At 34.5% G+C, this 17044-nt stretch overlaps 1 protein-coding gene across 1 annotated transcript; it reads right to left on the bottom strand.

The window, feature by feature from the left end:
* Positions 1-529: 529 nt before the first annotated feature.
* cry-dash (cryptochrome DASH) lies at positions 530-11294 on the bottom strand. The gene is made up of 14 exons (XM_084398612.1): positions 10881-11294; positions 8132-8304; positions 7947-8040; positions 7737-7867; positions 6477-6625; positions 6035-6123; positions 5882-5955; positions 5711-5800; positions 5547-5626; positions 3657-3716; positions 3087-3244; positions 2871-2990; positions 1646-1822; positions 530-1541 (listed from the first exon to the last, which is right to left on the bottom strand). Exons 1-14 carry the CDS (start codon positions 10941-10943, stop codon positions 1437-1439), a joined length of 1563 nt encoding a protein of 520 aa, XP_084254738.1. The 5' UTR covers positions 10944-11294; the 3' UTR covers positions 530-1436.
* Between the last annotated feature and the right edge of the window lie 5750 nt (positions 11295-17044).

Here is a 17044-nt window from a genome sequence, read left to right as displayed (position 1 = left end):
AAATGGTCTCCTCTCCAATTGCGTTTTGGTTCAAATTTCATGGTTTGGTTACAGTTTCCATACTTCCCTTCACAGATACGACACTTAGTGTCAATTTTGCGCAGAAAAATACCTTATTATGCTGCATTAATATTAATATTAGACGCATATGTGTAATTGCCTCTTCCTATATTTACACTTACGTTCATAGCAGAACCTGCTTAAGTGACAATAAAAAGCATTTAAAAATGCCAAGTATTGAATATTAGGTAAATAATTGTCTATGTTTGGAATTCTCTGTGTTCAATTTATTGTTAATTATATAATTTAGAAAACATTAAGAGTAAATTGAACACATAGAATTCTCCAAACATATATCATTAAATCAAATTAATGCGGTCAAGTGTTTGGAGAGTTAAAAACACTTAAGTTGGAGAAATGTTGGAATAGTTCTTTTACAAAAAAAAAGAAAGCAATTTTGTTTCCAGTGGTTCAACCAACATGCAGGAAGCAATTTTGTTGTCCTGTGACAATAAACCAAACCATAACACATAGATGTCCACTTTAGAATATTACATATTTTGTGAAAGTGCACATTTTGTTCATGCCAAATTAAGTAGCCCTAAGAAAAGTCATTGATATTAATACCTCAAAGAAAAGTTATAATAAAAGATGCAGGAAAAGTATTGCAGTGCTTTTTACTTAGTACTCTGACTAGTAATCATAGCACACAGCTGTCTTACAGCCTTTTCCCTTGCTTTTCAAAACCAAACTGAAACAGTTGGCCCTTCTCACTTCCTATTTCCGAATAAATGAAGAAAATATTCTGAATGTGCACATTATTCAAACTTTTTCACAGTTTGTCTATAATTTACATAAATCCCTGGCACAAGGCAAAACTCCCCCCAAAATGTATTTTTAGGTATAACTTTTCAACACACTTGACTAAACCAGGACATTTGCAGAGATTTATGAAAACAACCAAAAATACAAGTGTTTGGAGAGTTCCTATTTCCTATTTCCACTTCCTATTTCCGAATAAATGAAGAAAATATTCTGAATGTGCCCATTATTCAAACTTTTTCACAGTTTGTCTATAATTTACATAAATCCCTGGCACAAGGCAAAACTCCCCCCAAAATGTATTTTTAGGTATAACTTTTCAGCACACTTGACTAAACCAGGACATTTATGAAACAGAGATTTATGAAAACAACCAAAAATACAATATTGTATCCAATACAATATATACAAACACATGAAAATTAGAGCTAGTCTTCAGAATGTGAGCAGCAGTTTCTGTAGCTGCAATGTGAAAATAGATTCGGAAAGAGCACCACAAAACCACACCATTTTTTCATTTCCCCTTCCTCATTCCAGTCTGTAACCTGAGCAGATACCTCACTACTCTGTGTGATGCAGCTCAAGAAAAAGCACCAATCCACTACATCTCATCCTCAGAAATCCTTTTTCTTGGAGAAGTAGAAGTCAATGCCTCTGTCTTTGTGTTGCCTTGGTGTGTAAGATGAGCCCTTCTTCCCTTTTGCTGATGATGGACCAGACTGAAAAAGAAACCACAAATATATTTTGTTATTTTTATTTTTTTTTAATACAAGCTTGCATTTGTCCTTAATAGTCCTTAATAATCAGCTGTTAATAATCTTACTGATTTGTTGTTGACGTGGCGGCTCCACTCGGGCGCGATGACGATGGGCGAGGGGTATGTGTCGTTGAGCGAAACCTTGGCGTGTGAGAGTGCCGAGTTGCTGAGGGTCCATGGCGTGTGCACGTCCCCACCTTTAATACCTCCAAGCTCTGGAACCCACTGTCGGACATAATCCCCCTGCACAGATACAACATTTAGTGTCAATTTTGCGCAGAAAAATACCTTATTATGCTGCATTAATATCTCGGACACATCAGGTGCATGTGTAACTGCCTCTTCCTAGATGTACACTTACGTTCATAGCAGAACCTGCTTAAGTGACAATAAAAAGCATTTAAAAGTGGAAAATACCAGTATGTGCATTTACAAATATATATATAAAGAAAATCAGTTTAGGCCATAAAGGCAGCTGTTAATTCATTATTAATGATCATTTTAATCATTTAAACATCCATTTCATTTGCTGATATTAGATAGACTGTAATTGAGCACTTTAAAACTTGTAATTCAAGATTTTTTTTTAAAAGTATTTTTTAATTTTATTTTTTAATTGTTTCCAGGCTTTACAAATATGATTCACATAAGTGTATGATTCAAAGCAGCTGTTGATTATTCTTTAATGATCATTTTAACAATGATTTATTTTTGCTGATATTAGATAAAAAGTACTTGAGCACTCTTAAACTTGTAATTCAAGATTAATTCATTGATTTTAGTTTGTTTAGCCTATTTTATATTGGGTAACACTTTATTTTACAGTGTCCTTGTTACACGTTACATGTAGTTACTATAGTAACTATAAATTACGTATAATAACACTGCAACAAGGACAACTTAAAATAAAGTTTAACCTTATTTAGATTTTTTTAAAATAGATTTTAATGTAATTTCATTCAAATCAAATCATTCCCAAAAAGCTGTTAATTGATACTAATCTGTTAATTTATTAATTACAATTTATGTAGATTAAAACAATGGTTTGATATTTTTATGTTTCCCTTTTCGATTTTGATTTTAGAATTATTTTACTGTTTAAATTATGTTCAATTGTGACAACTTACCCCTATAGTATGCAGAACTTTGTCAAAAAAAAGTGCAATGTGTGTACAGTGAACTTTATATTTATTGCTTGGATGTACTAACAAAATATATGAATCAGAATGCAAGTGTTTTTTTTTGTTTTATGTGCTAATTACGTAAGAGACATGTAAAAACAACCGCTTACGTTATTGTCATAGTCCAGTCCTTGTTTGATCATATTAAACTTCCTGTTTTCTCGAGGGTCATTTCCTATTCCGGCACTATAGAGCCAGTTTCCATAGTTGCTGCAGACGTCATGGTCTACCTGATAACAATGAAAGATAATAGCGCATCAAACCGCAGCAAAGAGCAGGAAGTATCAACCCACTCCATCAAATATACTGTAGCAAATGTTTCTCACCAGCAGGTATTCAAACCACTCAGCGCCCAGTCTCCAGTCTAAGCCCAAATCCTTGGTCAGAAAGCTGGCCACATTTTGACGTCCTCTGTTGGACATGAATCCTGTCAGCGCAAGCTCCCTCATGTTCGCATCTACAAACGGCACCCCAGTTCTCCCCTCTGGACAACATGTGAAAAATATCTTGCTATTAATTCACAGAAAATCAACTGAAATATTGTATTCTTCAGTTGATTCAAGAAATTAAAGAGATAGTTCACCCAAGAATGAAAATGTTGTCATCACTTGCTCACCATCAAGTTGTTCCAAACCTGCGTGAGTTTCTTTCTTCAGTTGAACACAAAAGAAGATATTTTGAAGAATGTTGGTAATCAAACATTTGACGGTAGCCATTGACTTCCATAGTAGGAAAACAAAACAATACAATAGGTGTCATCAGCTGTTTGATTATCAACATTCTTCAAAATATCTTCTTTTGTGGAAAGAAAGAAACCCATACAGGTTTGGAACAACTTGAGGGTGAGTAAATGATGACAAAGTTTGAATACTAGCAGATTCTGAGGGACACATTACCTTTCCATGCACAGAACCATGTCATATCTGTCTTCCAGGGCACATGCTTGTCTTGCAGACCTTCAGTTCATGAGGGATCAAAATTATCATATTAATCATTTAAACATCCATTTAATTTGAATATTATATTAGAATGTAATTGAGCACTACAAAGCTTTTGTTCAAGAACTGGTGGAACATTTTTCGTATTTTGTTTTATTGCTTATGATTGTTATGTGTTGTTGTTGTTGTTGTTGTTGTTGTTGTTGTTTTTTGGGGGGGAGGGGCTTCCTTAGTAGCTTCATGTCAGTTCAAGTTTAAAGTAAATAAAAATAAATTAAAAAAGACAAAATTTTAGCATTTTTAGAATTGATAATTTTGGTCAGTAAGGCTTTGTTTATTTGCAAGAAATTAAGTATCAGCATACTTTTTCTTCAGCAAGAATGCATTAAATTGAGCAAAAGTAACAGTAAACCATTTACAGTATATTGTTAAAAACAATTTTTTTTTCTATTCATCAAAGAATCACAGTTTTCACAAAAGCGTTAAGCAGCACAACTGTTTTCAACATCGATGATAATTATAAATGTTTATTGATTGAGCAGCAAATCAGCATATTAAAATGATTTTTTCAATTCAATTCAGTTATGCTGAAAATTCAGCTTTGCCAATTTTAAAGTTTGAATACAAGACAAGAATACAAGAAAGTTATAAAACAAGACAACAGCTATTTTAAAGTCCCCTCGTAGTCAATAATTTTATCCCTTAAAACATGTTTAAAGTTTTTGCTGTGAAAAAAATTCTCATTACTTAAAGGCATACTATGCAGTTTCCGTTATTCTCAAACAGCGACCCCTAGAGTCGCTGTGGAGTACTTGTATTTAACGTTACTGTCGTAAATACCACTCACGCAGAGCCGTCTCTGCACTCTTCCGACCGCTCTTTCTTCGTTTTCTTCGTCGACTCTGCCATGATTTACGTCTGAAATGCGTGCTAGTGTCTTCCATATGGGCTGCTTCATATGTTGTTGATGTATGTGACGTCGTGCCGTAAAGCAAGTTGCGATTCTCGCGAGATTTGGCGGGGCGCCACCTCTCAAACCTGCACTGCTGGTTTTGCCAGCGGCGTCCCCCCCTGCTTTGCTATCGGGATTATTTGCCCTACTACGAGTTCGTTTACCATCAAAATGATTTCGAAGCTGTTATATTAAGGTAGAAATCTTGCATAGTGTGCCTTTTAAAATAGATTGAATGTAACTCTACACCCTTGCTTCATTTAGTATACGGGGATTCATGAATATGCAAATTAGCCCCGCCTCCACTCACTCACACGAGCTAAGAGATCCACTAGATCAACTTTACTCAAGTTACTGTAGTAAACGCTGCATAATGGTAGCTCTCTTTACAACGTCGGACACATAACAGTAGGGTTGGGAATAGTCCGAAATTTGCCGGTTCCGGTTCCGCCTAACGATTCCGGTTCCAATTCAATACAAATGATTAAATAACTAATAAAAAAAATGGTAGTAAGGAAAAATTGCACATTACTCAACTCAAACAATCCTTTGTGTGTTTATTTCTTATACTTGTCAAATGAGTTTAACAGACTGGTAATGTCAACAAATTCAACATTATTTAGCAATTTTTGCATTCTCTGGGAGAATTTGGGACCTCTCCTAGCTTCTCCAGCACTGGAGAATACCCTCTCAGAAGGGGTAGAATATGCTTGAACACACATGTAAGATCCAGACAGGTGAAACAGAAAGGTGACCTTTCAAAAGGTGATTTACTCTATTTTGGTTGCTATAGTGTTTTTACTGTATTTTTGATCAAATAAATGCAGCCTTGGTGAGCATAATAAACTTATTTCAAAAACATTAAAAAATCTTAAACAAAACAAATCCAAACTTACCATTCATATGAAATATTCTGTCTCCATATTTTAAACCCACAAACTTGAAGTAATCTCTCCACAGAAGTTCAAATATCACCCTGGTGAAAAAAAAAATTTGTATCCTTGCACATAAAAACCTGATATGAGTTAATCTTCTTTGAAAACACATTCCAGTTACTCACCAGTACGTGCTTTGATTGGCGGTTCGTTCGGCCTCATACTTCTTTATCTGGTCATAGATGTACCTGGGTGATATGCAGCCCAACGTAAGCCTGAAGTAAAGTGAAGGAGGGTCAGCATTAGTCTGTGATTTGCTTATGCATTATGAAAATAACATAATTTCAGAGGCTCACCAAGGAGAAAACTTTGTAGAATAGTCCACTCCGATCATGCCATTCCGAGTCTCCTTATAAGACGCAACGGCATTCTGTGATAAAACAAGAACATGCAATAACCCTCTTTCATTGATGAAGTTATTTTTAGGAAAAAGGAAGAGCAGTCCTCACTGTATCCCAGAAGTAATGTTTCAGCCTATCAAGAGCTTCGGTCTCTCCACCGCGGCATGGGAAGGCCGAGCGGCAGTCCATCACTGGCTCTGAAACCACAGATAGGAAATATATCATGGCTATTCTTTGTGGTCAACATAAGATAAATTGTTTTATCCTCCAAATATCCTTCTGAGGATTATTCAGTCATCTGAGAGGAAATCAGAGCACAATTCATGTAAAACTGCCAATATTAAGAAAGAGGAAATATGATTCAGCCTTTTTACCATCCTACTGACTGTTATGTTTTGTATCTAGTGATATTGGTGCAGTTTACTCTAAATGTGATTTAACCTGTTAAATGTCAGTAGCTACGTTTACATAAAATCATTCCGATAGATGAATCCGAATATAGTGTTTATATGTACAGTCCTGTACAGTTACTGTATGTAAATCAAGGTACCTGTTTGTCCCAGGCCCTCAAATGTAGGTATAGGACCCTCTTCCAGTCCAAGGGGAAGAGATTTAACCTGTTCCGGGGTGGAAAGGACCGGTCGCACTCTGCCCTGTCCTTCAACCACTTTTCTGAACTGGGTGTAAACATCAGGTAACCTTTCAAAGACAGCGGAAATTAACAGGAAATGAAGTCACACGTTTAAATTGCTGACCTCACATGCACTAAAACCGACAATGTAAATAGTAATCAGGCCTTAGAAAAAGGAAGTAATAGTAACATTGGAATTGAAATAGTTTCCAGTACTTTTCTGTAAAGTTTCCAAGGAAAGTTAACTTGTTTTACAAAGCTTAGCTAGGATGAAGTTGCTAAATGTGCTGTTTAAGTGGCTAACATAGTAACTGGTAAAACAATCATTTTATTATTTTTTTTTATTATATGTCAGCACCAAAATCTATTTTAATGACAAGAATAGATTAGTTTAAAAGACAGTATACAGTATATAATGTATATAAAACACAATATATATAATGTAGGCTATTTGTAAAACACAATATTAAATAATGTCTTGAATAAATATTCTTAAAAATTCTATAAAAAAAAGAATTTAAATATATTAAATATAAAAATGTGTTTTTTGCATTCTCAGATAACGTTTTCTTACACACTTTTGAAATCAAGTTCCTGTTTGGAAAAATAGTTGAAAGAAAGAACAGTCTACGGAAGATCCAAAATTTATATTAAGATTTATTTTTTTAAAGCGTAATTTAATTATTTGAATGGCAAAATATTACGTAGGGAGGCACAGACAGTTTACATAATACTCCCCAAATGTTGTAACATTATCATTAACTGTCTAAAGCTCATGCAGGGATTAACTAAACTTAATTTAACACGAGTGCTGTAAGTAACCTAAAACTATTACAAATAATTTCCATAATTGAAATAAAGCTGAAATAATCAGTCAAATCTTTAAAAAAAAATAAAAAGTCAAAATCTTTAAAAACTGAAACAAAAAATTACAAAAACAAATAAATATTTACTTTAATAAATAAATACTTATTGAAATAAATAAGTTGAAGTATTACAATTAATAAAACTCAGAAATGAAATAAAAATAAGTGGAAGGGATATTAAAAGAATGAAAAACTATAGTAAAACTGACAAAAGCACATAACAAAATAAAATAAAAAGGCGAATTTAAAATATAAATAAACACTATAATAGCATATAAATAATACTAATTTAACACTGCAACACTTGTCCTACCCTCCAATGTGTCTGAATGGCAGATCATCTAGGTGGTAAAGTGTAGAGCCCCAGAAAGTCTGAACTTTGACTTTGTTTTGGCAGCAGATGTCCTTTAGCTTCTTCTCCACAGTCTTTTCCTCTGACGCCACCTTCAGGCAATAGACAGAAAGACTGCAAATACTGAACTTGTACATTGACAGCTTACAGCACTGTATGTGGCCAACGCACCTCCTCATGAAACGCCACAGCTGTGACTGAACCCAGCTGCTTAATCAAATCACCAACAACATCCTCCGGCTTTCCTTGCCTGACCAACAGCGTGCTGAACAAGGGCATACAAACATATATTCATCATAAAACATCAGTATGTGGAAGACAGAATGTACATTCTGTGTGTGATGGAAAATTCCCACCTGCCCCGTTTCTTCAGTGTTGCTCTCAGGTCTTTCACACTGTCCAGGAGGAAAAGTAAACGGAACGGACCAGTTTTAGGGAAGTTGAAGTGATGGGTGCCCTGGTAATGACGCGGGTCGAAGCAGTAGAGGGGGATTATGTGCTCCGCATTCCTCTGAGCCCAGTGAAACACCTGGATGAACGGAGTAAAACCGGTTTGTCATAGGTCCCACAAAGCTTAACATGTCAAAGCAAGCAGAGCAGTTCATACAATTTGAACAGTGTAGTTTATAGACCTAAAATTTGTTTACTAATTCAAAAGATAAATATATAGGTTAGAGCTGGGCGATTTTTTCCCCTAAAAAACATATAAAAGTTTTTTAGTTTTTTTTTTTATATATAAAACTCAATTTACGATTTTCGATTCGAAAATGAAGTCAGCATCTTCATAAAGCTTGTCTGCTGAAGGAAGCATGAAGTGCTCTGAAAATGTCCTGGTAGACGGCTGTGTTGAGTGGACAGCACAGTGGACCAACACCAGCCGATGACACGGCTCCCCAAACCAACACAGACTGTGGAAACTTCACACTGGACTTCAAGCATCTTGGATTGTGTGCCTCTCCATTCTTCCTCCAGACTCTGGGACCTTGGTTTCCAAATGAGAAGCAAAATTTGCTCTCATCAGAAAAGAGGACTTTGGTCCACTGTGCTTTATTAAATCCAGAGTCAACGCATCCGTCTACCAGGACATTTTCAGAGCACTTCATGCTGACTTCATTTTCCAGCAGGATTTGCACCTGCCCACACTGCCAAAATAACCAAAACCTGGTTCAATGACCATGGTATCACTGTAATTACTGTGTGATTTCATGTAATATTCTAATTTTTTTAAATCCTGTTTCCGTGGGTTTTATGAGCTGGAAGCCCAAATTATGTACAAATAAACAACTAAATACTTGAAATCGTTTAAGTTGTGGGCCCTGAATCTATAATCTATGGAAGTTTAACGTTTTGAATGGAATTATGGAAATAAATAAACTTTTCCATGATATTCAAATTTTTTGGAAAGGGTCTGTATATATATATATATACATACACACATATACATTATATATATATACACACACACACACACACACACACACACACACACACCCATACTCACACATATACATACATACATACATATATATATATATGTACGTACGTGTGTATATATATATAATGTATATGTGTGTGTGTATATATATATATATTAGTGCTGTCAACGTTAACGCGTTAACGCATGCGATTAATTTTTGTCTGGTTTAACGTGTTAAAATATTTAACGCAATTAACGCAGCATCCGTCTTTTCTGCCATCCGTTGGCTAGCTTTACATTTTATGATCACGCTCTTATTCATTTAAATGCTTTTAAACATTTCAAGCGCGGCAAGACACAAGAGAATGCGCTGTCTGTGAATGTCCTTATGTGAGACACACACACACACACACACACACATAGACAGGGCGCCAGAATCCAGTTCTCTTTCGCGCTTGAACTAACAATAACAATAACAATCCCAAAATGTCCGTTTTGTCGATTATCCTCATAAGAGCAGTCTTAAATGATTTATATAAAGTCTAAAATGAACAAAGAGTTGCGAGAGAATGAGGCGCGTGTGAGATCCATAGACAGTATATAAACGGTGAGATCCGCATGTGTGTGTGTGTGTCTGCTCTTAAAGGGACAGCAGCCAATAAAGCTTCCTGTCAGTAAAGTTAAAGAACAAAGGGAACAGAGAAAATGACTCACTGCTGTTGACTAAATAACTTTTGTAGCTTTAATAAGGATTAACTATTTAATTTATAGTTTATGCAGTGCAGACTGCACATAACTTTGATAACTTTATTAAATTTCTGTATATTTCCTAACTGTTAAGACAGGAAGGGCACGAATAAATATGACATTTATTATGGGTTTATGTTAGCATTGTTTTAAGTTCACTTAAATTAAAAACTGTTATATTTTTGAAGCCTAATAAATGTGAAAAAGAAAAAAAATCAGTAGCTGTATTAATATCAGTAATACTGGCCTTCATTCATAAAAAGATGCCATTAAACAAGTATTTAAAATATACTGTCTTTATGTTGTTTCTACATTAATTTGATTAACTGTGAAATTATTACATTATAAAATATATTAAAAACGTACAAAAACATTTCTTTTTTTATTGCGATTAATTGCGATTAATCACAGAAAAAATTTGTGATTAATCTAGTTAAAGTTTTTAATCGATTGACAGCACTAATATATATATATATATATATATATATATATATATATATATATATTACTACATATATATATATACATACATATACATATATATATATATATATACATATATATATATATATATATATATATATATATATATATATATATATATATATATATATAACACTTGAGAATAATAAATGGACTTTGAGGCGAAATCTGGCCGCTCATTGGGTAGTCTGTCGTCCTCGTCACAAGGGGCGTGGTCACATGCTAACGCTTTGGAGGACTAAACTTGCATAAATATAGATCATTGTTTTGTGTTTAAAAAGTAATATTAGTAAGAGAATCGTTGTGACGTGTTAAATCTCGAGCAGGACATCATGTCATATCGAGCAGGACAAGTCTATGCACACGGATTCAGGCGCGAGCGTGGTTTGCTCGAGACGAGAGACAAATCTATGCTCCTATAGATTACAAAATACAATTCCTGTGATTGTGATATTTACCTCGTTATCATGCAGACGCAGGTCGTTTCTCAGCAGACATATGACCGTACGAGAAGCGGACATCCTGGTAATCGGTCTTTAACAGTGTAAAGAAGTCTCCAGCGGTCGTGTTTACGTTGAACATACAGACCAGCAGCAAAGAAAGAGTGACGAGCACGTTTAGTAACATGCGCGTGATGAGGTGATGTTACCAAACATGCAGTCTGAAAGCGCACGTGCTCTCCTTACCATCAAACAAAAAGTATTACAACTCTTAAGCCACACTTGAATTGTGAACGCGAATGTCTGCACGATTTAACAAAATATAATGTTTATAATAAATGTTTTTCATAGGCTACATAAAAAAACATTTTATATATTTTCCTTAGACACGGCTGGGCTGTCAGACATAGCGGAATGTCATCCACTAAAATCATTTTTAGTTAAAAACTAATTTTATTTATATAGCACTTTTTTAAACAAATCAATGCAGTTCAAACTGCTTTACAGGCAAGAAAGAAACAATAGATACAATAAAATAAACAATTAAAAAACATAAAATATATAAAAAGCATTGTAAAACATTACAGGTTATTATTATTATTATTATTATTTTATTTAGATTTAAACCTATTAATATTTTCAGCACATCTTCCTCAGGTTATTCCAGAGGTGAGGAGCATAACGGCTAAAAACAGCATCACCAAATCTTTTAGTTCTACTTTGTGGTAGGCTATAGTTAAAAGTAAATCATCTGAGAGTCCTGGGTAGGTTCATATACTGAAAGCATTTTTGAGAGATAGTTTTTAGCAAATTCATGCGATTCCTTATAAACTAATACAAGATTTTTAAAATCAATATGAAAACTTACAGGTAACCAGTGTAATGACTTTAATATAGGTGTAATGTGATCTCTTTTTTCGAGTCTTTATCAGTTCTCCAGCAGCTGTATTTTGGATTGATTGTAGTTGATTAACTATAGTCTTTGGTAGACCAGAAAGGAGGGCATTACAATAGCCAAGTCTGCTATTAAATGCATGCATTCATTTTTCTTTTGGTCTTATTATAGTTCTTTAGATGATAAAATGCTGTTTTGGTAATATTATGTACATGAGCTTTGAAAAATCAAAGACAACTCCTAGTTTAATCCCAGTTTATGTAGATTAGGGGTCAATTTCTCTCTTTGTGCTTTTGATCCAATAAGCAAAACTTCTGTTTTATCTTGGTTGAGTTGTGAGAAATTTTGTGACATCCAGTCATTTATGTCTTGGATGCAATTTGCAAGTGAATCAATTTGCCCAATTTGAGAGCGGTTGCTAATAAGTAATTGCCAAAATGGCTCGGAATCAGGCTATTTGCAGGTGCCACTTTTTATATAATTTTATATCAAATGCAATGAAATTCATACATTTACATTGCATATATGTACTTTAAATTTTCTTCATTTAAAGCATATTAATGTTATTGACAGCTGTACGCTTCATTGTGAAATTAAAAAAAAAAATTAAGCTTTGCATGAAAAATTCTATTTGCAGAATAAGCATAATGGTAACACTTTACGGTGTCATTGTTACAGTGTGATTATATATTTAAGTACTGAGTAATGTTAAGCAACTACATGTACTTACTATAGGGTTAGGGTATGACTAGGGTTTGGTTTTGGGTTAGTTGCATGTAATTATGCATAATTTACTGTTATTACTATAACAAGTAACATATGTAACAAGGACACTGTAAAAAAGTGTTACCCACTTTACAATAATGTTCCATTTGTTAACATTAGTCAACATTCATTACATTGAAAAACACTTATGCTTTATTAATTATTTAGCTAATGCTGCAACACTTACTAATACATTATTCAAATCAAAAGTTGCATCTGTTAATTATTAGGCTTATTTAATGAACCTGAGCAAACATGAACTAACAATCAACAGTTAACTCACATTAACAAATAATAAATACTGTAACAAATGTATTGCTCATAGACCTTAGGTCAGTCACAGGTTTCACATTAGCCGTAATGTGGCACAATTGTCAAAACTGATACCTAAGGGAAAATGAAGTGATAAACTTTGACAAGATGTTATTGTAAATGTTATAATAGTGATTTTATCATGTCTAAAAATGAATACAAAAGCAAAACCTGTGAAAAGAACTATATTAGTGAGTAGAATGACAAAATGACCATTATAACCAGTAGATGGCAGCAGAGGACCACTCATTAGCTTACTTAAAGGAGAACTCCGGTCAATTTTAACATTGAGCTCATTTTTTTGTACATTTGGAGTGCTGTCAATACAGAGAACAACGACAAAAATCGGTGTTGCCTACACCGAGTTATTCTATTTTTAAAATTTGCACCCTATTGACTTCAATGGGGCAAGTAGTAAGCCTGCTTTTTAGCCTCTTAACATCCTTTAAGTGTCATTACAAGTGCACAGAAAATGTGAGTGATTCCTTCCGAGTGAACACGAGTGGATCTGACTGCAGTAGATGTTAGAGATATTAATAAAAATGAAGTTAATTCAGCCAGCGCTCATACCTTTGTTTACATCCTGTTTTCGATGGAAGGCCATAGTAATCGATTGTCGAGTTCACGCGCATAGGTTTAGTACCTATGATCACGCGCGTGAACTCGACAATCGATTACTATGGCCTTCCACCGAAAACAGGATGTAAACAAAGGTATGAGCGCTGGCTGAATTAACTTCATTTTTATTAATATCTCTAACATCTACTGCAGTCAGATCCACTCGTGTTCACTCGGAAGGAATCACTCACATTTTCTGTGCACTTGTAATGACACTTAAAGGATGTTAAGAGGCTAAAAAGCAGGCTTACTACTTGCCCCATTGAAGTCAATAGGGTGCAAATTTTAAAAATAGAATAACTCGGTGTAGGCAACACCGATTTTTGTCGTTGTTCTCTGTATTGACAGCACTCCAAATGTACAAAAAAATGAGCTCAATGTTAAAATTGACCGGAGTTCTCCTTTAAGAGTTATAGCCATTTTAGTGAAGTGGCCCTGCCTATTTCAAATATTTTGGCGTCCCGTTGCGAGCGTAAATCATCAGTCTAAATTATTTTGACAACTTTTTGCCATGAGGGTCTCTAGATGATGCATGTCAAGTTTCGAATGAATCGGACAAACGGCCTATGAGCAGTTCGAAAGAGTAGATTCGCGCTTGAACCCCTAATTACATAAACTAACAATATGGCACAGAAGCTGGTTGTAGACAATAAATTTATTTATTCAAATGTACAAAATCACTGATAAATGTTTCCAGGCTTTTTCATCAAGGCAACACAGACTTCTTCATTCTTAGCCCCTCAAAAACCAGTGTGGTCTGGTTCACTCTCAGCTGAGATCACTGAAACCCAGACCTCTCCACAATCATAATATACTGGGACTAAGGTATTTTGAATATAATGAAACATTATGACAGCTCGTTACAGTATCTATTTACAATACAATCATCTTCAGTAAAAGATCTTAAGCGTCAAAGTGTCTTTGACAGCATCACCGTGTGATACTGAAACCATCTGAAGGACATCAGAAAACACATTCCATCGTTAAATGTTTTAAAAATGACTGACCTCTCAGAATAAGGACATCAGAGAAGGCACATGAATTGCTGCTGGTGAATTTCTCGAATTCAAAACAAGAACAGTATCATAGTATCAAGTGTTGAAAGTTGAACATTTACATTTGGACAAAATCTAAATAATATGCCATTTAAAACAATGTACATTTTATATTTTTGTTACATTGTGTATATATTTATATAATGATGACAACAAAAAAAAGTTTGCATGTTTGAGTCGACAACTCACCATGATAGGTTACAAATCAAGACAGCGACTGTTTCAGCAACACCGAACAGTGTCCAAATTCATAATTCAAGTATATCACTTGCTCTTTGGTTGTTTTTGACTGAGCGAACAGTACAAGAACGCTAAATCACCAGCCGTAGTAGTCTTCTCTAAAATATTGCTTTGACACTTTAGGGTAATTTTTATAATAATACAAAAAGTTCGTTATTGTCATTCCAAACGAGAGTAAAAAAAAAAAAAAAAAAAGTATAAAAATATTCGTTGAATCTCAGCTGATTATCCTATGTGCTCTATGCATGAGTCCAAGATTGCAATGGGAATGTATTTACAGTGATTAACTCTGGGTAACTAAAACTAACTAAAACTTTACATAATATAAAAAAGACGTGTTTATACAGTCTTCATTAGCTGAATAGACATGAAAAAAAAATTCTCTGTCTCATACTGTACCACTTTGGTGGTTGTATACGTCTTTTTCTGTGTTATTCTCATTTGGTTAGATTCTAACCATCAAACACAGTAATCTTAACAAAAAAAATTACTCCAATGAGTATTGTACAGTACATCTATATTATCTATATTTATATTTTCTCCATGAGGTCTTTTCTATGTACTTTCAATGACACTCAGGATTGGACCCAGGGATACAGAGGTACATAAGCCATAATCAAAATCAACTCTCTTTTATGACCGAATGAATTCTGCTATACGAAAGACCACGTTTAAAGGGATACTCCACTTTTTTTGGAAATAGGCTCATTTTACAACTCCCCCAGAGTTAAACAGTTGAGTCTTACCGTTTTCGAATCCATTCAGCCGAACTCCGGGTCTGGCGGTACCACTTTTAGCATAGCTTAGCATAGATCATTGAATCGGACAAGACCATTAGCATCTCTCTCAAAAAAATTACCAAAGAGTTTCGATATTTTTCCTATTTAAAACTTGACTCTTCTGTAGTTACATCGTGTACTAAGACCGACGGAAAATGTAAAGTTGTGATTTTCTCGGCTGATATGGCTAGGAACTATACTCTCATTCCTGCGTAATAATCAAGAAACTTTGCTACCGTACCATGAGTCCAGCAGGCGTAATGATATGACGCAGCGCCTGAAAATAGTCCCCAGCTCGGTAACTTCCAACGTGACCGGGACTAAGTTTGTCTAACCTATTAGACCTATTTTCAGGCGCCTGCTGCACTCATGGTACGGCAGCAAAGTTTCTTGATTATTACGCAGGAGAGTATAGTTCCTGGATGGATTCGAAAACGGTAAAACTCAACTGTTTAACTCTGGGGGAGTTGTAAAATGAGCCTATTTCCAAAAAAAGTGGAGTATCCCTTTAACTCTCGCCATCTTAAGATGACACTCTAATACATTTGTGCCAAATTCAGGCCCTATGTGATTTGTTCAGCAACCCCTGTAGTAACACATCAGAACGCTTGGGTTGGTTTCAAGTGCATCGGGGGATCCGATAAAGTCAACCGGCAGTAATGCATGTAAACTATGCTATTGTAATCTTTTTTTTTTTTCACCAGTGACACATTATATTATGCGCCAATCTGTGCCGGTATACTAAGTGTTGGCACTGCATTGTAACATCCTAGCAAAGCTGGTTCAATCCCATGACACAGGCTCTGTCCCAAATGGCACCGGGGTCAATGACAAATCAGAGCGTCCATATAAAGAAAAGGAAAATGTAGTTTAAAAATGTACATTTTCAGAAAAGTATTCTTGTATATTCATGCTGGTTTCATATTGTGTTTGAAAACCTTCTATACCATTTTTAAGAAATTGAATGACTATAAAAATGTATTATGGTGTAACTATCAAGTGAAAAATAATATATATTCCTCGCACCTTAAATACATAATTATTTATGATTGTGATGTTAATCTAAATTAACAATTCATATGTGTACACTCACTATTTGTGTGATTATTTGTGATTATTTACAAAAAAAAAATCTATGTAAAGGTTTTTTGTTGTTTTTTAGAAATATGAATAAATTATTACATCAGAAATCTTATTAAGGTTTTGGAGAGTCACATCACATGACGTTTTGAAACATTAATATTTTGTTAAAATTCAATCAAATAATGAAATATTATGCCAAACTACTACTACTAAAAAAAAAAATTTTTAGTAGGCAGCTTAATTAATTTAAATGTATTTTTGAATAAATGGATGGATCTGGACAAGAAAACCATGTTATGTCATTGACCCACTCTCAGCTCTAACTGTCGATACTTTGTCGCAAGGGATGTTGGGTAATAGTATGCAGTGAACGACTGTGATGACGCGTTTCCAGTTATCAACATTGCAAATCTAAAAGTCTTTCATATTTTCATT

This window comes from Rutilus rutilus, assembly GCF_951802725.1.
Source record: "Rutilus rutilus genome assembly, chromosome: 24".
Lineage (NCBI taxonomy): Eukaryota > Metazoa > Chordata > Actinopteri > Cypriniformes > Leuciscidae > Rutilus > Rutilus rutilus.
This window is presented reverse-complemented; position numbering and strand designations above follow the sequence as displayed.

Coding starts and splice junctions, on each gene's coding strand:
- cry-dash (XM_084398612.1), bottom strand. CDS start 10,943: ATGTCCGCTTCTCGTACGGTCATATGTCTGCTGAGAAACGACCTGCGT. Junction 8,305..10,880: donor TGCGTCTGCATGATAACGAG/GTAAATATCACA, acceptor CCGTTCATCCAG/GTGTTTCACTGGGCTCAGAG. Junction 3,245..3,656: donor ATGGTTCTGTGCATGGAAAG/GTAATGTGTCCC, acceptor CATGTTGTCCAG/AGGGGAGAACTGGGGTGCCG.